At 37.5% G+C, this 24,314-nt stretch overlaps 1 protein-coding gene across 1 annotated transcript in view; it reads left to right on the top strand.

Annotated features, from left to right (window-relative positions):
* The window catches only part of PREP (prolyl endopeptidase), a 118,578-nt gene that overhangs the window by 24,721 nt on the left and 69,543 nt on the right, over window positions 1-24,314 (top strand). Inside the window, exon 7 of the mRNA XM_026119906.2 lies at window positions 4,534-4,639. Within this exon, the coding sequence (XP_025975691.1) occupies window positions 4,534-4,639 (106 nt within the window). The remainder of the gene's footprint in view (window positions 1-4,533; window positions 4,640-24,314) is intronic.

Genomic DNA, 24,314 nt, shown 5'->3' with positions numbered 1-24,314 from the left:
GGCTAGGGAAATGAAGCTGGGTGGGGACAAGTAACCACAGCAGAAGGAAGAACTAGAGGCGGAGACTACATAAGCTGGTACGGCTACCAAAATTTGCTCATCAAACTGTAACTTTGCAATGTGGATGTCTAAATCTGCAATATAGTATTAAACATTTTAGCATGCTGCAGTCGGTGTCGTGTCCTGCTTCTGTCAAATTCCTTTGGGTTATAGAGCTCACTGATGTGAGAGCAGTGATAGCGATAGACCTAATTGGCATCCCACCAGCAATATACTTTGGGGATTCCTGCTTCAAATTAAACATAAACTGCTATCAACTCTTCACTAGTCCAGCTGGGAATGTAGAAGGAAAAACTCATCAGATGTGCTCAAATTTATTGTCATCGGAAGCTCTGAATTGCTCTTGCCGCAGCAACAGAAATTTGCAAATAGGTTTTGTTTCTTGGGTAAAGCATACAGTCTTCTGTTAACCATTAATTCACAACAGTAAAAAACAGATTCGTGTGGGTGCTAACCATGACTGAAAGGCTTTTGTGCATCATACTGTTGAGTTTAATGGAAATTTGTATTGGTATGCAACACCCACTCGTAATGTTTTATGAGTTGGTGAGGAGAGAAAAAGAACGTATCGGGCAAGTTGCTGTGTATCTACCAAGAGAAGGAAGCTTAGTGCTTTTGGAAGTATTAATAGTTGTTTAAGCAGCATATAGCAGTAGCTAGTTTAATTAAAACTGAAATCTAACAAAACTGAAGATGCTTCTCTCAAAAATGATTGTCTAATTTTGATTTCTGTTTTGGGGTATAATCTATCTTGGAAGGAGTAGGCGAGATGTCTCAATTTTGCAACCTGCCCTGTTAAATTTATCTTAGCTGTTTTCTTAATGTTGTTCTTGGTTCCCTAGGAATCTTAGTTTTTTTTTTTTTTTTCTGAGTGACTGTGTAAACTTTCAGATATATGGACTCTTTTTTTAATAGTATAATTAGTTGCTGATAAAATGCTTTTTAAGAAGACAACTTGGAAACATTTGTTTAAGTTTTAGTTAACTTTCATATACTGAGATTTGGCACTGTCTTCTGCTAAGTTCCCTTCCTGCATCCTCAAAACTGTGTATCTGTTTGAATAGCAGTATAGATAAGGTCTAATTCTTCTGAAATTTATTTTGCATAGATAATGTTATGAATATTAACCAAAGTAAACCTAACAAGTAATTAAAATCCCTGAGTAAGATTTTTTTTTTTTTTTTGGAAGATGTGATTCCTGTTTTGTGTCTATAGGTTTAAATTTCTATTGGAGACTGTCATATGAAAGTGTAGACAGGAAATAGCCTCTTGCATCAGTTGTCAATAAAACATCTAAATCTGGTAATTTTGGAATGGGCTCAGAAGGGCCATGCCAGGAGAGGGAAGCTTTAAATTGATGACTTCCTGTTACTTCCTGCCTTCCCTTCATAGACTTGCACTTTCAAAAGCTTTGCCAGGAAAAAGGGTGTGTTTGAGAAGCCTGAGCAGACAGAAGCATTCATTGGTGATTATATGTGCACAGCAGAGACCATTTCGGAAATAATTTTATTGTGTGTGTACATACTCATGCAGAGGCAAAACAAGAAGCTTCATCTGAAAATTTATGATACAGGTGTAGCTCATAATGTGTATTTAACAGTAGTCTTTAGATTTTTCTGTGTGTAAACCTAATAAAAATGGCAAAAATGAAAACACTGTGAGCTTCATTTAATTTGGCATGGTAAGCAAATGAGCGCACATGAAGCAAATCACCAGCTCAGGTGGCTTCTAAGACATTTTGAGCTGTTTTCTGACAGAAAACACCTAGTAAACTAGTTCCATCACTCGTAAACTTGAGAGAAAGTCTGCTGTGAATGAAGTGGCTGTCATTCAGAGAGTCACTTTCTGGGACACTAAGCTGCCAGCCTTTTTCCATCTCTGCAAGAGAGGGACTCGTAGCAGATACCCCTGGAAGTTCTTGGGAATGAGACATCAAAAATCTAAAGCTGAGCTCTAGCATCTGGTAAATTCTTCTGGTGTATGTGGTAACTGAAGCCATGAGCCCTAAGCTAGAGGTTAGTATTCTGCTTTTCCTTTTAAAAAATAGATTGGCAAAGCAGCTGTTCACGGCAAGCATGTTTGGCCTGTGCGAAACACCGGTTTGGTTTTCACCATTCTGCCGTTTAAAGCAACTACATTTTGGCTAGCCCGTTTCTAACCATGGTGAATCCTACTGCTTCCTTAGAATCGTCCACTCTTTGATTCCTGATCACTGGTATTTTGAAGGTGAATGATAAAATCCTTGAACCGTGCTTGTCTAGTGATGTAAACAAGTCCCTACTAGCGATTTACTGACTCAGGAATTAACAATTAGCACTGTAAGCAGGGACAGTGTTAGGGATTTAAGGGTGATCAAGCATCCTGGAAGGTTCAGCTGAATGCGGCTGGGTTTTAGCATGTCTAGGATGTTCAAAGATTCGCATACTGGCTGTTTTGACATCACTGGAGAGAGGGAGCATAGTGAGGAAACCTTGTGTAGTGGGGGCAGCATTCAGTTTATGTAAATCTGTGAGAGGTGCTGAAGGCCCATTTTAAGAAGTTAGTGACAAACTCTTTTCTGTAGGTTCAGTTCAGCTGGCAGGTTATGCACTAAAAATGGAGTGCTTACATAGGGATCAAAATACAGAGATTTCACCGAGGTAGATGCATCTTCCACACAGTATTAGCAGTTTTGGCAGCAAAGTTTTTCTTCTGATCAATGGGCATGTGCAGTTCCAGTGCATCTCTGAGAATATGTAAATCAATGTTTATCCCAAATTACTGATTTTCAATGAGATTTATGTGGCTGATCCTTCCCATGCCGCTGCTGGGCCCCATTTATTTCAGTAGGATTCGGTGGGGGCCTAAATTTCTTTTTGCATGGAATTAATATCTTGGTAAAGGAGTTTGGAAGTTCAAGTTCAGAGGTTTTGCAAGAAACTCAGAAGTTTTGTTTGGACAAAAACAGCTGGTGGCACCCTTGAGTCTTTAAAAAGATAGCCTAAGGTGTTTTTTTTTTTTTTTTTTAAAAAAAAAAGCCCTTGTACAATTTAACATTCCGTTTGAACACTGACATCGTAGTCAATGATTAGAAAGAATCTAGACACCTACATCAGCAGATGTGGCTGCCTCATCTTTTTTTGGAACATTATGAAATTCTGTTTGTGCTACATAAAGATTTTAATTGGTGTGGGAGGGTTCTCTTTGATTACTGTAGTTCAGTAGGAGCCTGGCAATTCAGCTGATCACAAGATGAAGCAGTGCTTTACCTTTGACATAATGAATTTACATAAACTTCTTCATAGGAGCACATTGATTGTGGAGAGATGAGAGATATTTTTACTTGTTTCTTTTCCTCCCAGCAGGTTTTACTTTGACTGTTTATACTGAGTCTGTTCTGTGTTACTACAATGTCAGGTTAGTGCTGTAAACTTGCTGTAAACATGCGTTTATGTGAAGGGCAAAAGCACTGACGTCTTCATTTGCTAGTTAGCTGCAGCACAGCAGAGGACTATCTGAGAAGTGCTGCAGAGTTGCAGGGCAAGCTGAGCAGTTTGTGCTATCTCAACTCTGGCTCATTCTTCCCCAGTTCTTTCAGCAGGACCTAAGAATCACCATAGCAGGACCAGGGGATTTTAAAACTTGAAAAAGAGGTTTAAGGTTTCATTTAAGGAGCTGTTATATTTCAGTGAGACTCTGCTCTCTGAAGTGGTGATGATACGTTTTATTAGCCACACGAATAAAACAGTGCTGTCAGACTGCTGAGTATTAGTCTTATTTCCCTTGCCTCCTATGTTAGAAGAATATAGTAGGTGTTTGTGAGATTTTTGTAACAATACCTGTATTTCAGTCCTATGCATTTCATTCTGTAGCTCTGACTGGATAGAAAAACACTGCCAATGGCCAATATTTATTATTGTGCTGTGTGACTTTCAGTGCTAGTTTAACTATAATGACAAGTCCTCCTTTGATTTTGTAGCCTTCCAACTAAACATTAATGAAAAACACATAGAAGAAGTCATCTCTCCTCTCAGATCTTGGTCTTACCTGAGTAACCACCTGGATGTTGTCTTTGATTCTTTAGGTTTCATTTCAATATGATCTTTTAAAGCAAACAAACATTAGTAGAAATGTTGTTTATTTGTCTTCTACAATCCTGCAAATTTTTTTTGACCCTGACTCATGTAGGCTTTTCCTTTTTAGTTGGAATGTTTTATCTTGGTAATTGTAAACGTTTTACTTTTTTAATTAAAGGAGGGGAAAACTTAGAGCTGTTTGTTTCTGATCTCTTGAAATGTCAGCGGACTATGCTTAAGTTCTTTAGTGATGTAAATGGTCAATATTTTTTTTCTGAGTTCTGGTATTGCATATGCATCTGTTCATTCAACTAACCGTACCATCAATTAATTTTTGCTAGGAGTATAGGGACTAACTTCAGCTTGGACATTTTTTCCCAAAGAATGGATTGTCTTAATTTTCTGCAATTTCATACAGGTATCAGATGATGGTCGATATGTCTTGCTGTCCATCCGAGAAGGGTGTGATCCAGTAAACAGGCTGTGGTACTGTGATTTACAAGCAGAGTCTCAGGGTATATCAGGTACATGTTTTCTTGCTTTGTAACTTTTTTCATTTTAAGACAACATAAGATTTGAATTTTTTTTAATATATCTATATATATAAAAATATATAGATACATGTAATATATAGATACATGTAATATATAAACTATTATATATTATATATAATGTATATATTGCTTAACCTCTTTTGTTTAATGCAGAGAGTATGTGAAAATGCTGCTGACTTTTGTGTTCCTTTGTTATATATCAGGGGATGGAAAAATCTATTCTTAGTTCTTTACTGTGTTTAAAAAAATCACAAGGAAAAATTGAGATAATGTAAGCATCCTTCACCAGTATATGTTTCATTTTGTTTTCTAGACCACTGGTACTTTTCCATGTTTTTTCTTCTCTCCCCCCCCTGCCATATCAAAAATACATAATGTCTCTCCTTTGATATAGTGGTCTCCCTTTTTAAAAAGGTCCCTGGTTTGTCTATAACTTTGTTTTTTCTCTATACAGTACTAAGAAACAAACAAAAATCCTTAAATATTTTAGGATAATAAAACTTTGCTCTGTAGCGTCATTATTCTAACAGTAGCATTATCTACTGATGTTTGAAATACACATTTATTTGTTTCATTGCATTGTAGTTGGATTAATTTGGCTTTTGTGTATTTGGTCATCTAGACTCAATAGTATGAGCAGAAAGCAAGGTACTATGCTGCTTATGGCTATTGTCAATGGCTGGTAGAGTTAGTTGTTTTATTGATTAGTGTTTTTGTATTTCCAGAATATTGGATTGAAGTCTCTTCCTTATTATGCGCTCCGTGCAGAACACAACAGCTTAGTTCTTCTGGATTCATTGCTGCTTTTGTTTTTTTGGAATCTTTAGGGACAGAATGAATACAGTAGTAGCTCCTTATTGGATCTCAAGAAACTTCTTCTCTTGCCCATAAGCAGAATATTCAAGGCTTATGAGGGTGGCTAGAACTGACAGCAGCTCTGGAATATGGGATGTATATTTTGTTTCTCCCTGTCAAGTGCTGTTACTGTACCACACGGTTGTGTGGTCTTGCCTTAATTAGTTAAGCAGCAAGCCTTAGTACACTAGTTTGAAATTTGGTGAGTTAAATGTTAGTGATGATTGTTTCAAAGTAAATGGGTTAGTTAATGCTTTTAAACTTCTTTCCAGGGAATTTATTCATTTTATTGGTGGGTGTGTCAGTCTTCTTTTACAAATAATATTTCCTAATTACTTTAGACCTGTCTTGGACAACTGAGTAGCTGTTTAATGTCCTCTTGAATGCAGAATATGGCGGGCCTAACGAAAATTAATAGGATGCTTTCCATGCAATTTTATTAAAAACATAAAACAGTGTAGATAAAACTACAGCGGAGCATTTCCCTAAATGATAAATTACATTGTCATTCAAGTTGACATTTTCCAGCTAGAGATAGAATACTTAAAAAGTATAGCTCTCTCCTCCCATGTTCACCCTCCCATTTATAGATACACTGGACAACCTTGACGAGAATACTAGCATGGAGCCTTGAAAGACCATGGATGAGATAATGACGCTTCTGTTTTGTACTGCCTGGTCTAAGGTAAACCTACAGCTTAACCTTTTCCAGGCTTTTCTAAGCAGATAGCCTAAATTTGAGCTTATATTTTCCTGTACATTGACTTCTTTATATTCCTACTTAATTTTAGTAAATAATTAGATAATTAGGTAACTTTAAAAATCCTTAACTGAGACTTTATAAAACATTGGGAAGTACCACATTGGAGTTCTTTGTTCCTGGTGACTTCCATTCTAGTGGTATTGACTTGGAGATGGTGTTTCTTTTTATGGATTAATACTGCAGTACTTGCACAAATTAGTAGTGGTGTGTTCCAGCTTTGGAAATACTGCTTTAAAAAAAAAATCCTTTTTTCTGAACCAGAGTCTGAGTTGCCTTTCCATTTGTTTGTTGTTGGGCTGGGTGGGAGTTTTCCTATCCCTGCTAACTCTTCCTTTTTTTGTATAAAAGAGAACATCTTGGTGTAACTGTTCACACATATTCTCTATTTTATAAAGTTAAGAACTCTCCATATCTCACCAAGTTGCCAAATGCATTTTCAGTATAAAGACTCTTATCTTTACCCATGTTTTTCTGTCTCCATGTTAGTAAGCACAGACCTAACAGTAAACATCTGGGATGCTTACTAGAGATAGTCCTCTGTTCAAATGTAAACATCCTGAACCACTGGTACCCCAGCCTTTGGTGGTCCAGAGATACAAATTTGAGCAAGGAATAATATGCATAAGCTTCATTCTTGGCTCTGTCAGTCTGGATAAGAGGGGCGATTTCAATTTAACTTGTATTTTTCTGGGACAGGAAGTGTAGAAGAAGTTGCTTCTGAAGTTAGGAGAAACGAATGCTGAATTACATTATGTGAACTGTTTTAGACAAGCAATTAAGCAGGTCTAGAATATGACTGAAACAGAGTTTAATGTCTATTTCTTGAATTAAGACCTGCATTTCATCAGCAATTTGTATAGACTACTCAGTAATATCTCAAGGTATGTTCAAGTGGGTTAGTATTATAAGTAATTCTCTAAGTGTCTCATAATGGAAGCACCTGTCTTAACAAAACCGTGTTTTACAAGAACTTGCCTTTTCTTATGGTATCTGTGGAATGCAGTGTTTGGTACAACGAACAATGTAAGTGGCAAACAATGCGACTTGTTATGATGTGTTAAGAGAATCAAGACTTTTATTTAGAAAACTGTCTACATTTTTAAAATATGTGGCATTATCCTTCCATCTTTCAGAACAGTGTTTATTTAGAATGAGAAGACTTCACACATTTGTTGGTAACTAAGATACTGCTTACTTTTTTCCTTCATAACTATTGAATATTTAATCAGAGCCTTAGTACATGGTTTACAATGATTTCCTGTTCAAAAATCCATTCTAGTATCTAAGAATAGTTCATTTGACTTTTAAAAAAAAATGAAAGTAAGATAGTTAATGTTTTTCCAATGTCCTGGATGGTATCTGATACAGAAAAATAATCTAGGTTTTCAGACACATTTTCTCTTCCCTAGTGGCTCTTTCAGTCCAGGGTGATCCAAGAATGCACTCATTCTTAGCAAATTTTCTTCTGCTGATAGTTTAGGTTTTTCAAGTCTCAAAGTGTTTTAGGCTTATTCAGAAGACATTGAACCTAAAAGGCAATGAAGCTTTTTTGAAAGGTAACAGGTGGTGATGTCTTGTATGGCAGTCATTACTTACATCACTTCTTTGTAAGGAATTGAAAACAACTTCTAAGCAAAAGGTAATGGATGAGATCCTGATTGTTCTGAAGCCCGTGGCAAAACCCTGATTATAGACTGACACACTTCAGCAGATTTTTAATGCTTCTCTGTAGCATATCTTGTTTGTAAGCAACTTTTCAGTTATGTAATCATGAATTCCTTCTATTTTTAAATAATTGCTTTCTGTCCCAAGGTAAACATTGCACTGCGTTATTTGAAATGCTACCTGTCAAGCTGTGAGTTAAAGAATTTTCTTTGGCTTAGACAGAATTGCACAGAAATACAAAGAACTCATTCTGATCTGTGATTTATTACACACAAAACCTATGTCAAGATGTCATGTTAACTAAGTTGGGGGCACCTTTCTTGATTTTTTGATTGCTAACAGTGCGTTCCTTTGCTATGGCAAGAGGTTACCAGACTTCTGAGTTGTATAACAGTTTTCTTTTTTAAAGAAGGTGTTCTCACAGTCAAAAAGCGAGCACTGAAGAGCGGATTTCTTTTCCCTGTAATGTACTGAGGGCCTTGTGGATTTAACTGTAGTTCTGTTACTGTTTCTTTGAGACAGTGGCAGCAACAGTAACTGCTACTTATTTGGCCCGCTTACTAACAAGTCCCTGTGAAAAAGTTATAAAGTTCAGAGTTACAACCTCAGTACTGAATGCTAAAATGACAGGCTTGTCAGAAAGCTGTAGGGTCACATATGGAGTGTGGTTCATTGGGAGTATAGACAAGTAGTTTATTCCTTAGATAGGGGAACTTATCTTTTTATTGAGAGATAAATTCACATGTTCTGTGATTCAAGAAAAATAACCTGGGACAATTTGATTTTTAAAAATTTAGTGTAATTACTTATTTATTCCAGTATATATTTTTGATGATTCAAGAGTAAAAAAAAAAAAAAAAAAAAAAAAAGAGTTTTGAAAACTAAAAGTAAATGCTGTTATTAACACTTTCAGCTTCTGAAAAAGCAGAAAGAATTTCTTGGGCTTGGTAGGTGGGAAAGCATGTCCCTTTCATGTCAGTAACTAAAACAGCCAAAAAATACAAGGAGAGGAGAACATCTGCTATTTTTGTAGGCTAGGTTCAAATTTATAGAGGGAAGGGTGAAAATGGCAGGGTATTTGCTAAGTGTGTGTGTGTATACACATTTTTACAATTTTTTTTTTTATACACATGCACACCCCCAAAACAGCCTTCCCTCCTTTTTATACCTGTGGTAAAGTTTGTATTAGAATAAAGTTTCTAAGGGAAGGGTGTCAGGACGACTTAACAAAGTATTACAGAAAAGTTGCATCAGACCTAGGTTCAATGTCTGTCCTTACCTGCTATACTGAAAAATTGCTGGTTTTCTGTTCATCCAGGAAGCATCAGATTTCTTAATTATTGAATATTTTTGCAGTGTTGATAATAATTTGTATGTTAGTTTCATTCAGACTAGTCTTATTGAAACCGCAAGTGGCCAACTTCTTGCCCACTTATGTTTATTATGATCAGTCATGTTTCACAGCTTTGAAATTGACTTGTGACACATTTCAGCATTTAACTGTAAAGGTAGCCGTGGCTGCCTTAACGGTTAGAATTGTTGTGGAAAGATGAGAGAGTTAATTTTTTTTAACTTTGATTGTTTTAGGCCCTCAATCCTCAAGATTAAAGTTTGTTTTAAAACTACTGAACACATACTCAGGGTCTGCTGAAGCCTTAAATAAGTTGATAGGAATGTGAGAAATTGAAAATGTAGGTTCTTGAAAACAATCCAGTGTTACCCAAAAATAAATACTCCATTGCTCTATTCAGTGAGGGCTGTACAAAGACATTTCTCTTAGCAATAACAGCTGTCATCAACACATTTCTTGAACAAAATGAGAATTTTTTCCTTCTCCTGAGCCTGAATGATTATTAATTCTGTAGGACAGATGAGTATCTTAAATTGATTTAATCCAAACTGAGTTAGATTAGTTAAGAGATGCTTTCATTGCATAATGTTTTTGTATTGGTAGATTTTTATTATCATTTGTTATTTCATACTTTGCCTGGTAGTCTGGCTCATTAAAACAGTGAAAAGTCCAGTAATTGTAGTTCCCCCCCAAAGGTGGACCCAAATGATCTGCTCTCTCAGTATTTAGTCTGTTTTAAAAGTTTGTAATTATGATTTGATCCCATCCAATCCCGAAGTGTTTTTATTCTTATTTTATGGGAAATGAAAAATCCAAGTTAAAAAACACCAGATGTTAGGAAGCAATGAGAGAATTGAAGAAAATCTCTCTTCAAAGAATTTTGGTACATTTTCACAGTGTGCCTCTTAATCAGTAGTGATCCTCAAACTGACAAGAATCCAATTTCCAGGGCAGTCGGGCTCTAATTATCCTAATAACATTTCTGAATGCAATTAATAAACAGATTCTAAATAAGATTTTACAAACAGGTTGCATAATTAATTATTACAATGCTCACACGTTGAGAAATGAACTGAAGGCAGATAAAAGGCAGCTCCCATCTTATGTCAGTGTATTACCTGCATCTTTTATGTTGTATCTCCTGAAAAGGAGAAAGCAAGTCTGAATTATTTTGGCGCACCTCCTTGAATGTCCCAGTCAACACACTTTCTATTACCTTTTGCTGTTGCTGAAACAGAACCCTCACACAGAATTTGAAACCAAAGAAGGGGAGGAGCAATGTGCCATGGTTCGTGGTTGTGTTCTCAGTGCCATCCTCCTGCCAGAAGTCCCTAGCCCTAAACATCTTCCCTGCTTACCTCCATGTGCCAAAGCTCTCTTCCCTCCAAGACATCATGACTACACTCAGGCTGCCTGTTGGGAATGACTTTGGCACACACTGTCCCCAAAGTGTGACCACACGTTGTCTGCTAATTGGCACAGACCAATAATGTGATGAGGAATAAGCTAACAGTTAAACACTGTGGACAGTCACGGACTAGGCTTCACGTCTGAACCCCAGCTCTCTTTTATATACTTGCATATATGTAGCCAGATTGATTTGACATAGCAGCTTATTTTGTGTCACTTTCTTCCACAGCCAGTGATTTTAATAACCTGGCATTCAGTATAGACCCACGGTAATTCATGGTAAGTAGGTGACATGTTTCCAGCTGGACTATTCAAGAACTGAGGAGATGGTGACATTGGTGATAGACAGAAGTGAGGAAAGAAGCAGTACAGTTGAAATTGGCCTGGATGAAATTTATGTTGCCTCCTGGTCAAAAAACAAGGATAGCAGAGGTAATCTTACAAGATGGTCTCCATCTCTCCCTCTTTCTCTAGGTTTTAGTCTGTGTTGGCCTATGTCTAGCACTAATTTGCAAGATACAACAGTAGCACACGATGAGATAATCTAGAATAACTGCTGAAATATTACCATGGTTGCCCTGATGGATCTGTATGTATGTATGTCTTCTGTCCCTTAACTTACTTTCAGACTGTTTTCTGTGGAAATAAGAAGTGTTTAATCCCACACAATTTGTCAATTGCCTTTTTGAACCACTGGCTTCCAATTTCAATCAAATGTGATGGAGGGGTAGGAGTCCTAGTGGTGTAACCCTCTCAAAAATGCCTGGGAGGTCAGGTGGCAAGGGAGAGGCAAGAACTTATGTGAATCAGTTAAGGGAAGGGCTGTGGCATAAACTTAGTCTTGTTATGACTCAAAGATTCGCTCAGAAGAGCAACATTATGGATGCTCCAGAGGTGGGGAAAGTTTCAGTAGGAATTTTGCCTTAATAGACTTAAGATACTGTGAGTAAAGGGTTGTCTGCCATGTGGATTACCTCAGATATGCAAGTCAAAGGAGTTTGTCCTTCAGTTGTGACATTCATAACAGCTCTCATCTGTGTGGACTGATGAATAATCAGATGAGATCTTGCTTGTGCTCAATCTTGATGTAAATTGAGCTAAAATGTCGACCAGTGACTTTATACAAATCTGTAGACCAGGCTCCATTAATTCCAATGCTCAGAGAATTCTTTTTTCTTAAACCTTAAGTATACTGTAAATAAACAGATGGAGCAAGATAGAAATGTGTCTTCTCATTGCATAGAGAATTCTGACTATGCTTTGTAATCTTTTGTACGAGGACATGATTTTTTCCATTTTTCACGAATTAAATACACTGAAATATCCATTACATTACCTTGTGAATAGTCCATTTGGTCTAATGGATTAATTTTGCGTTTCTTAGGTGAACTATTTTGTTTTATCGTTGGGGGAGCTAAGATAACGGACGAGAATGCGGAAAGATCCAGACAGAAAAGTTCAAAAATAAATCTAATTCAAAAACATAAATTTAAAGGCTGGTACAGGAGTATGACTCTTATTAAAAAATTAATTTCCTGACACAAAATAATGACAAATAATAAGAGGAAAAGCAAGATTTTGGAAAATTGCAACAGCTCCTGTCCTTTTAAGGAGGAGAATTGTTCATATGAATGAAGTGTTATATTGGACTTGCTGGGCTTCTGGTATAGATTCATTTCCTACAGATAACTGTATACATTCGTTGAGATCATCACTCAGTATTTTAATATTAGTTCTCACTTCAAAAATAGGTAGGAATGGCACCCTTACCTTGTACTTGGTACATTTGTTTACTTGGATTGTTACTGGTTTGGCCACAGCTTTGTTGTTACTGGGGATTCGTAAGACCTGAGATGGCACAATAGCAAAACTAAACCATGCGTTATGAATTCAGAACTGGAGAAGGGACAGCAATAACTACAACCAGATTTCCAGAGAGCTCCTTAAACAACCTGTTGTCTAACCATTCCCAGTGGTGACAGTCATAAGTACACTTCAATTCATAGTGTGTTAGACAAGTGAGTTCTCTGAGCTGCTATAAGGTCTAAACATTATAGCTGGGAAAATGCACTGGAATCTGATACTAAAGGAGAGTTTGCTACTGTGGTGATCCATGCTTTAAAGGACTTTCTGAAATAGGGTAGTTGTGTTTGGGTTTAGATTTGCATGCCGGTTTTCTTGACCTAGACAATAAATGGGGCGGTAAGGTGAGTAGGCTAAATTGTTCTAAGTCTGTTCTGATTTCAGGTGTTTGTTAAGCCTCATCCTGCAGCAAGTTGTGTTGTTGACTGCAGTGAGATCTGAAGTGTGGATGAATGGTTAATGTACTTTCTTAAATTATGCTTCACTGCAAGAATTCAGTCACTGTTGAATTTTGTGTTAGAGGCAACAATCAATTCAAAGTAATGTGAGAATCACTTCTAGACCCTAGATGTCTTAGAGGAGATGATGGGCTGGATTCATCTGTTTAGACCGTTAGCTGAGGCTCCTCCTACGTTCTCTGTAGTTGTTAGGCAGGAGGAGTCAGTGTGAAATATAGACTCCTCAGGATGACTGAGTTCATGTTAAATATGAGTAGCCCTCTGGACCAGCCTAGGTCTCTGTACAGATTGCGAAGGGCTCCCATGTCAATGACGCTGTTGGCTCATGTGCTCCTAAAATTAAAGGGAGGGAAAGAAAAATGGGAAAGGCCTGGACCAAATGTGAAGACCACTCTTGAAAATTAGAACAGGAACATTTCTCCTAAGAACAAGGGTGGGGTGAGGTGAGGGAGAAAATGATCTAGATAAGAGGTATCTATTCAGGAAATAGATCTCAAAACAGAATTAATTGCAGGACTATTTAGACAGATGAGTATTAGGGGTTTTTTTGGTGGTGGTGGTGGTGGTTTGGATTTTTTTTTTTCTTCAGAAATTGTACTGACTCATTGAAAAATGAAAGAAAATGTTAGAGTATTACTAGTAGCCCAGGATCTAGCAGATAACATATCTGATTTAGATGCCTCTTGTATATTTTAAGGACAAAGTGCTTTGGCAGCAAAACTCCAATTTAGTAACTTTAAAGAAGAGAGGAAATAGCCATCAGATTAGAAACAGGAGAGGCTTTGATTGCTTCCTTCAAAGTGCCTTTACATCCTGGGGAAGCTTGCTGTTGAAAGACACATTCAAATAATTTGAATTTGCAACTGAAAGCTGAGAAGATGCCCCCCCCCGGCCCCTCCCTCCCCCCCCCTATATATATACATATATATGTGTGTGTGTGTGTGTGTGTGTGTGTGTGTGTGTGTGTGTGTGTGTGTAGATATTTTTTAACAGCATGTTAAGGTGATAGTGACTGAACTACTTACTGGATTGTTAAAGGCAACTGACTTAAAGCTCTGTCAGATATGCTACAGACAATAGTATGGTTTTGTAACAAGGAAAAAAAATATACCAACAGAGTTGGTAACTGAAAGAAAGGCTCTAATACATGGTGTGCACCTCAAAGCTAAACGGGCACAACTGGGTTTTGCTGTACTAGATGCCTGGCAATATATGTGCAACTCTGACATCTGTATTCGCAAGGACACTTGTTTGGACCTATCCTTTAAAATCTGACAGGAGCAAAATTCTGTTATAGAAGTGAAATTCCTTTGAGATTTATCAGAATTTAAATACTGTTTTGAGCAGCAGGTCACTATAAGAAGTGCATGTCAATATATACCTAAGGACTAAAGCCGTGCTGCCACTGAAGAAGCCTCATATGGTCAGTGTACTGAGTGCATCTGTCTACAGCACCACCATGGCAGTAGCAGAAAAGCTGGAAGATGAACAGGCAGATCTGACCTCCCTTGTCTAGATGGGGCAAGACAAAAGATCATCTCTTCACTGGAAAGGGATGAGTTTGATAAACTGAGACCATCTTCATTTCTAATCCCAGTCATTCATTAGGGACATTACATGTTGCTACCCCTTCTCTTATTTGATCAACAGTGTTCTGGCTTCCTGAGGCCATTATATTAAGCGAAAGATACCTGTGTTGCCATGAAATGGCTCAGATCCCTCTGGTGATATGTTGTACTGCTTGTGTAGGAAATGGTAATTGCTTTTACATTTGTCTCTTTTTAAGACATCATTAAGAAAGTAGGCAAATTCTATGTAATAAGACAACATTATGATGGATATACTTGGAGGTTGGGAGGTGCCAGATGTCATATGAGTGTATACACCTTTAAGTATTCACTCTAGTGTATAGACGTTATGATAGCTTTTCATTATTATACTCATCTTTGGGGTTTTGTTTGTTTTGGTTTTTGTTAACTGTACCTCAGTGGTATTGTACCTCTCAGTGCACAGGTGGGCACAGAGCAAGGGATTACAAATCTTATGGAAGTCAGGTATTTACCAACTTTTCATGGTTTCGAAGTTACTTACATTGCATTGTCAAAAGTTTAGAAAGTTCTATTGTAGTTTCTTATCATAGCAGAGTAAATATACTGCACTTTGGGGGGGGTGGAGGGGGGTTAGAACTGAGGTGGGTTAGGTCAGCTATTTCATTTGCGGGTTTTGTTTTTTGAGGTTGCTTTTGTTGTTTGGGGTTTTTTTCTTTTTTTTTTTTTTTAGACGTATCTACTAAGAGACCTGCTTGCTTAGAGTGAAGTTTTATTTTGTTGTCTGAAAGTCAAGAAAAGTCATCCCTCAATTAAATACAGTACATGGTTGAATTATTTTGTTTCCATTTTCAGGATAGAGTGGAGAAGTGGAAAAAAATAATCTTAGGAAAAAAAAAAAAGAAACAGGAATGCAAAATGAAACAGTGTTTCATGTGTAGAAATGAAGAACACTTATCAGATATCTGCCTGAGAGAACTCAGAAGATGACTGAATTCAGGGATGAGTCAGCTGCTGTGGGAATTGCTGCACAACACAACGTAGCCCATAGTAGGCTTACAGGAGAGGAGTTCAGTTATTTCCTTCCCACAGCAGATGGAGGAAATGTATAATCTTCCCTTTTTTACTTTTATTTACATGTAATATGTTTTATAGAAAGAAAAAGATTTGTTTTCTTGAGCATGTCTAATTGGATGAGCATATCCAATTGAAAAAAACAGAGCTGTAGAACCTTTATTGTTTGCTTAGATTGTGAACTTTTTTCCTAATTGTGCTCAACTATTTGCCCAGCCTGAACTTCATTGGATATCTAGACAACACAAATAAATAAGTAAATCTGCAGCTTTTCCATATTAAAAGCTGAAAGGAAAGATCCGGATCGTCCCAGGAGAATCTAGAAGAACTAGAACAGAACAGAATAGAAAGTTCACCTCTTTCTAACAGAGGTTCACCTTTTCTAACAGAACTTTTTTCTCTTTGTTGCTAACAATCTATAAATACTAGGAATTAGTGTTTATTTCCTTAATTTTCCAAAGCAACAGCATAATATTCTATCTGTTCCTTGGTCTCTCATCCCAGACAGTGATTTTTATTTATTTTTGCATCCTCTTTAAGATTTTCTTTGCCTCACTGATCTTATTTTCTGACTAAGAGAGTCTGGCAGGCATTGATGCTAAATTAAAGTGCTTCAGATTTTACTCTTTAACTATGAGTAACAGGAAAAGCTCTCTCAAGGTACCTGACTTATGTTTTACCTTGCCTAACTTTAGCTATCTTTGTTGTTTAAATTAAGTTCCAGATTTCCACAGAATCTGGTGCTTCCATTTGCAAGGTTACCTGCAGTCATCTTGCTAGTGAAGAAAGACTACCAATAAGGAACATAATACGTATTTCTATATTTTGTCCCATATGGAATAGATCTATAACGTGACCTGGATGCTAGAACACTGAAATATTTCAATCTTTATCTTTCAAGTTTTTTGTTACCCCATAGAACCCACAGCCCTGAGCTGTATTTCCACTTTATAAAATGCAATGAGAGACAGGGACCACAGAATAGGACACGATAACCTGCATACTGAGCCACTGAAATTAGGAAGTAGGCAGTGCTGAGGTGAGAGGGACAAAATTGGGACGACACCGGATGTAGGCACTCACATGTGTTTGTATTCACCAGTTAGATGTATCTCTGAAATATCATAGAACATTCAAGGAAATAGTGTTTTTCCCTTTCCCTTTGTTTTTTTCCCTCGTCAGCTCAGTAAGAAAAGCATTCACCTAAACAATGAGAGTCTTGGTTTCAGCTCTTTTGCAGCTTTCAAGGGTTTGATGTAGTATCTTCCACCTATCAAATAAATAGTGTAAACATCAGGCTGCATTGTTTCTCTTTTGAAGTTGTTCACTTATATGTAATCAAATATTGCTTGAGCCAAAAGAGACTCAAGACTGCTGCCGTACTGGTAAATTTAATGTACTGATGACTGTTCTCTGGCACCAAGGTCAATTGACTTGTAACAACCTGTGTCCACACTGTTCAGCTCCCTTACCTTGCAGAATAGGTGGCTGCATTCAGACTGCATATCAGGAACGGCCGTTCCCCAACTTGGAATTTTTTGGGGACTGTTCAACTTATCAGTATGGATGTAGTCTTTGTAGCTTGGTAGCAAAGCTCAGTAGAGGGTGATTTGCACTCCAGTCCTTCTTTAGATGTTCCATGGAGCAGTAAATGAGACCTAGGATTTCCCAGTTGTGTGCCATTGCAGTTCTCTCTGTCCTAATTAACACTTACTGCATCACCTAGGTTCCCTATTTTGGAGCCCTCTCTGTGTGGCCTGGGTTCTGGAAAAGCTGAAAGAGGTAACTTAAGCAGTCCACTGAAAAAAATCTTTCCTATACTAAGTGTGTTATGGTTTGTAGAGGTTCAGAATGGCCAGTGTCACGTTTTACACATCTCACTAGCTTCCCTGTCAAGTTTTTGTTTATGTTAGAATATACCTTTTCACTGTGCAGTCCAGATTTAAAAATCACCAACTCTCTACAAATGTTCCTGCTAGGTGAGATAAATTTCTGTCTCGTTATGATTTGTGCCTTCAAGGAGTTGGTTTTTCATTTACTACCAATGTAATCATGTTGAAATGAGATCAGTCTATTTTTTGCCAGTATGGCATGTTTGTATTAATGCCATCTCACCAGGCTGCCATCTCTCTCCTGTATTAAACACACTTCAAAATACAGCACTGAGGAGTTGAAGGGTCATGTTGTACAAAGATCGTAATATATGGGCAGTCCATTTCTTTCCCAAGTTTACAAACTGAAAGTCCTGTCCTTAGACTTTGTCGTGTCTTCTTGCTCGTCTTAAGTAGTTTTCAGATACGGTCAACACAGATTCACGTTAATATCCTTCATTTTGAAAAATAAAAAATCTTTGAGCCAAGGGGGATCTTGTGATAGGGAGATCATTGCAGGGCACATTTTTTTCTAAGCTACTGAGCAATGAGCTCTTTTGAATCTTTTCTTTTTCCACAGAATGCCAAGTTTTTAAGTCTCAGGTGAATTATCCATGCTGCCTTATCAGGACTGTTTGCGTAACAGAATAGTTATGTTCCTAGAAGATACCATGCAGACTTTACTCAACATATGGTACCACAAGCTAATCTGTAGAGTATCCAAAGGTAGTCTGTGAATTGCTTACAATGAAAAATTAAATCTCACACACTTACATGCCTTTTGGATGATCACTGCGGGTATGAGAGGTAAAAGTGGAAATGGGACTAATCAGAAGGAAGACTTATCAGAGGATTTGTCCAAAGCTGAGGTGGCTATAGTTGAGTACACTGGTAGACTATAAAAGAAGTTATGGAAAAAATTGACAAATAGTAATAAATCTGTGAGAACAGAGAAATCTACAGGAAATCACTCCTGAGTTCTAGAAGAACACAAGGGTAAAACAGCTGAATTATTGAAGTACTGTGTAGCCTCCTGCTTAAAACTGGTACCCAAGAAATAAAAGGTAGCAAAATGACAGAAAAAAATTTTAAGGGGCTCCAGGAGAGACTGAAGGCAATTATCAACTTTGTCATCCAGACATCAGACTTACAAGTGGCAGAAAGTATAAGAATAGAAATAGTAGACACCTAAATAAACATGATGTAGACGGAAGTCAGCCTGAGTTTTGTAAAGGAAAATCTTGTCTTACAGACCTATTAGAGTTCTTTGAGAGGGTCAGTAGGCTTTTGAATATGCGTGATTGTTTGTACAGCCTTGTTGGATTTGTAAAAGGCTTTCAAAAAGTCCCTCACCAAAGGCTTTTAAGGACCACAGTCAGCTCAGAGTCAGGGAAAGATCTGGGCATAGATAAATAACCAATCTAAAGATAGGATGCAAAAGAGGGGCAATAATAGTCAGTTCTTTTAGTAGATGAAAATCAGCAGGTTAGGGCAATGGAGATCTGTGATATCGAGGAAGATCAGTAGGCTAGGACAACAGAGATCTGTGGTGTTCAGCATATTCATAAATGACCTGGAGAACAGGTGAGCAGTGGGGTGACAGAGACTGGAAATGATACCACGTTTTTTCAGGTAAAGGATGAAGAATATCTGTGAAGTACTTCAGCAGAACTATACAGCTTGCAGGCAGGCAGTAAATCAACAGGTAAAAGTTAGTATGGATATGTGTGAAGTGACATACAGGGACCAAACATTTCTAACTTCATTTGTAGAATAAATGATTCTGAGCTGACCATTACCACTTGGGAACAAGATCTTGGAGCTGTAATAGATAGTTCCATGAAAATGTCAGCTTGATTTCAGTAGCTGCTAAAAATGCACTTTGAATGTTAGGACTGATTAGGAAAGGAATAGAGAACTAAACAGAAAGCAACATATAAATCCATGTTTTGTTAACATCTCATATAGTATATAGTCCCCTCATCTCAAAAGGATGCAATAAAATTAGAAAAAAAAACCTCAAAAGGGCATTAAGGGTGATTAATAGTAAGGAGCAGTGTCTGTATGAGGAGTGATTAAGCAAGTTGCCCTTCGGCGTGGAATGGAGAGAGATGCTCAGGGAGGAGGATGTGGTTTTTCTGTGAAATCATGACTGACATACAGAAGGTTCATGGAGTTGTTGGCTGCTCTTTTTTTCCACTGCAGGAATGAGGGGGTATCAAATTAAATTGGTAGAGTCAAGTTCAAAACAAACAAAAGGAGCTGCTTCTTCATTCAGTAGGTTCTGTAGGACTCCTTACCAGAAGATAGGGAAGATACTCGAAGTTTGTATGGATTCACAGGGAGAACGCATACGTTCATGGAAACAAAATCCATTGTGAGTTAGTAACTATATAGAAAATTATATCAGGTTCTGGAAATTTCCAACCTGAAAATGGAGTCTGGAAGTGTATCAAGGGGAGTAGTGTTTGTTCTTGCTGCCTTTTTACTCCTCCCTAAGTATTTATCTGTGCCCATTGTGGGAGCTAGATGAATCTTTGCTCTGAACCAGTACCACTTGCATCTTTCTGTCTATGCAAGCAAACGAAAACTGTTGGAGGTGGGGGAATTAAAGTACTGAGTGACTATTCAAAGTTTAGTTTATTGACTGTAAATGAAAGCTGCTTGAAAGATTTAGATGAATTTTTTGAGAGTAAGAATTGCAGGCCACATGCTTTGATGCAGATATGAGCATTTCTTTTCCGTCCTAGTCCTCTGTACTCCTCAACATTTTTATCTGTGACTGTGTTTATTTTGTTGGGGGGTTTTTTGCATTGCACAAGTAAAACATTCTGGTGGGAAAATTCCAAAACTAGTGATGCCTGTACATACATTTTGCCTGAGACTAAAATTAAACAAGTTAAAGAGAGCAAAGAAATAAATTAGATAATATAGTGGATAAAGGTGTCTGTGGAGACGTGGGTCTGCTGAAGTATATTCATATGTTCAGACAATGATCTCTTGTTCCCGCTCTAACTGGTGAATATTAGCTAGCTACTAGACTTGATAGGTCCTTATTAGATAGAGTTTTATTTAAACCACAGCATTAATTATAGTTTGAAGAAATTGCTATGTAATTTCTTAATTAAATATTTTGCGTGAAATACACTGATTGACGACAGCAGAGGACGATCAGAAGTGTGTTTCTTTTTCCATGACCTATTCCTTACAGTCTGTAGCACGGAGAACACATACTGTCTCTGCTCTGACTACAGACCTTGTCTCTAGGGATGAAATTCTGTACTCGTGCCATCCTTTGCCTTCAGCTCAGCCTTTTAGCTTGTAGCAATGACTGTCTGAAAAGCAGTGTGGCACATCATAGCAGTAGCTTGATAGAAGCTGTGAAATAGTTGCGAACTCTTCTAGCTGAGGAGTCTGTTGCTATGAAGATTGTCTTGTGAGATATTTTTGGGTTGTGAGAATTGCATTAATATTTTAATCAAATCAAAATCTGTAAAGTGACATTTTAAATATTCTGGAAAAGCATATTACTTCTGGAAATCATCTGCTGGCACCTCTCTCGGCTCTGCCCTGTGTTTTAACACAACATGGAGGATGTCAGCACATCCAAAATAAATCACTTTGTTGTAGCGGGATCATCTGGCTTAACTTTCTAACAAGTTATCTTTTTATGAAACACTGACGTCATTTGCCCAACATTTGCCACTTGGTTACTGCGTTAGTAATCTTGAGTTAATGCATTAACTTTTTGTGTGGCATGAGTTGTGGCTTTCCTTTTCATGTGCTCCCTTTAAATTGTAAGTGAGAAGATAATGATATCATTAACAACTCTGTGCAAGCATGACATTGTATTAGTTCTGCTGTATTGAGGGCAGCTGTGTCTTCTGCATTCATTGATTTTTTTGATATATTTCAATGAATATATACCAGTGGAAGTTAACTTGCCCAATGTTGAGTAAGAAATGATCTTGACTCTTGAATAGAGATCAAATCATTATACTTGCTATCTAATAAAGGAGAGTAGACTAGCTTTTAAATGTTTAAAAATATAGAAGTCATCAGATTTGACTAATTTCTACATTTAAAATTTTAAGTGTGTCAGCTAGCCCTTTGCACTTCACTATAAGTGAATACTCATAATTTGTCAACAGCCATATGTTAATTGAATTTGCAGTGTGAACTTCTGTAATAATCTTTGTTAGTTTGTTTTCCCTGGGAAGACATGGCAGCGTTTTCATTTCCTTCCACTAATATCACAGGGAGCATCTTCTCAGCCTCTCAGGTTAGCTAAAACATCCTTCATGCTTCCCCTCCACCCTTCACAATCTTCACATTGTATACAGACTGAGTCATTTTACTCTTCAAATATTCAGTATATTTGGTAAGTTTTTAACTGGGTCACTGTGAGCTATTTGTGCCAAGAATACTCCTAACTTTTAAGAATAGGAAATTACAGTGGTAAGTAACTTCTGACAAATATATACCTATTTTTAACATTAATTTTGATTTAGTCTGAAAAGATAAGTTTGAGGGATGTTGTTTCCCCTCTTCCGCTACTATCACATGCACATCATGAATCCTACCAAATTAACCTAGTTTGCTGCTTATTTTTTACCACAACACCCTTTGTATTAGGAATGACCAGGTTTACTACTTGCAATGTCATGTTTACGGCTAACAACCAGTTTCACATTGGGGAAAAAAGAAAAGCTTTATGTTATCTCATACCAAAGTATTTTTTGCAAATAATCCAATCCTCAGGATTAGGCACTTGGGTTCATAATTCACAAAACTATGAGAAGTCCTATACACCACTGGGAAAAGACAGCTGGGCTACTCTTTAAGTTGTTGGAACAGCTCTCTTACTGTATTCCATTTGAACCAGGTGTGAATATGGGCTTTTACCTTCATGCTTGCCTCTTTGATTGCTTATGGAGGATTTTAGAAAGATTGGGGAAAATGAAAATGTCATGATTCTTGTCAGTTTTCCACCATTCTTTGTCAGTCACAAAACTGAATAATATGGTTTAATTTTGCTTTATGAAATTTCAGTAGTAGAGGTGTGACCAATATACATTGGGTCACGCAGGATGGCACTGTGGGCTCATGTCTAGAAGGTTATGCTTTGTTTAGCCTACCTGCTGGAGGGTGATTGTTTCTGTTTTTTTTCCCCAAAAGTAGAAATTTATCAGGAATTGAAGTGTGGGCCTTAAAGACTCTAGCATTCCTTACTCATCTTGCCAAACTGCAAGTGAGTTTTTCAAGCCTTGACTTTTAAATAAGCTTTTAACATGATCAAATGCTAAGTGTTTCTTTAAAAAGAAAAAAAAATGCGTGCTCGTTGAGCATTATAAGACAAAATTTTTTAGTGGCTATTTTATTGAACTTGTCTTCCAGAATGCTTGCAGCACTCTGGAGTTTGCTTGTACATTGAACCAGCCAAAAAAGAGCATTTATTTCACTAATCACTTTGCTTTAAGTGGTATTCTCAGTATACTTGAAAGTGTCTCTCATTAGCTGAACAGCTGGATACAAAACAGTCAAGTATTTATATATTAGCAAACATTCCATTGCACCTTTAAAAAAAAAAAAAAAAGAAAAGAAAAGAAGAAAAAAACAATGTTTTTTTCCTTACCATGTCTCTTCATGTTTCTGTGTCTGGTAATAATTTTGTCTTTTCCTTTTCAGTAAAAATGAGATTGTTCCTTTTCAATTCAGTTGTCAGCCTTGACTATTTATTCTTCTGACTGTGTGTTCTAGGGGTTTTTTTTTTTTAGCACAAATCTGAGAGAAATAAATGAAAGCTCTTTAATTGGCCTTGGCTAAAAACTTAATATGCTATGGCCAACTGGTCTTGTTGAAGATGTTGTTAATATTGACCTTTTTCTTTATTTTGTATTATGGCAGCACCTAGGAAGCCTAATAAAAAATCATGTGATAGACACTGTTGAGCTGATTTATGAGTAACTGCCTCAGAGCTCTGGCCAGAGCCACACTTTTGTCTCCCTGGGGGAGCTGAAGCTTCAGAACAGAGGGAGAAAAGAGGGATATGAGCAGGGTGGCAAGTGGAGGAGGCCTCTGGGCACACACAAGATCCGGGAGTAGCAAAGGCAAGGCTGCTGTGATTTCAGGAATGCCTGAAGTTTAGAGAGCTGGCCAGTCGGAAAGTGCAGACAGATCCTGCTGTGTTGCATTTGAAGGGATTGCATTGGATAGATGCTAAACCCAAGCTTGCGAAGGGTTAAGTTGAGGGTGCAAGGAGTTTGAGGAGAGAGAGCAGTGGTAGGGACTCTTATGCGTGGGTGCTGGGGAGCAGAGACTTGGGGCTGTTTGGAGAGTGATAGTTGTGTCTGATGGGAACAGGGTGAGGTGGCAGGGGAAAGTTAGTCTAAAATATCTGAGAACCACTGGGCTGGAAAGAGGCAATAAAAATTGAGCAAAAACTGAAGTTCACAGCTCACTGGTTGCCTAATCGATGTCAGCTGGAAGTGCTTTGTACTAGATTGACAGAGGCAGGTTGCAAGACAGAATTTAAGAGCAGAGTTATCAGCTGTAAAAATTTTTATTTTGTTCTTTTGTGTAGAAGGACATTTTTTCTTTTCCCCCTGCAGGCACCCTGGAGAAAGCATAGATATGCTTGAAGGCAGGTGGAAAAGCAAAGAAGGTGATGTTTGTCAGCTTCCTGTTGAAAATAGGAGATTTATCTGGCCTATTGTATTTTACTTCAGTCCTGCAGTTTAGAAGGCTCTCTAAAAAAGTTTTTTTTAAAAAAAAAAAAAAGCAACAAA

Source organism: Dromaius novaehollandiae, chromosome 3 (assembly GCF_036370855.1).
Source record: "Dromaius novaehollandiae isolate bDroNov1 chromosome 3, bDroNov1.hap1, whole genome shotgun sequence".
NCBI lineage: Eukaryota > Metazoa > Chordata > Aves > Casuariiformes > Dromaiidae > Dromaius > Dromaius novaehollandiae.
This window is presented reverse-complemented; position numbering and strand designations above follow the sequence as displayed.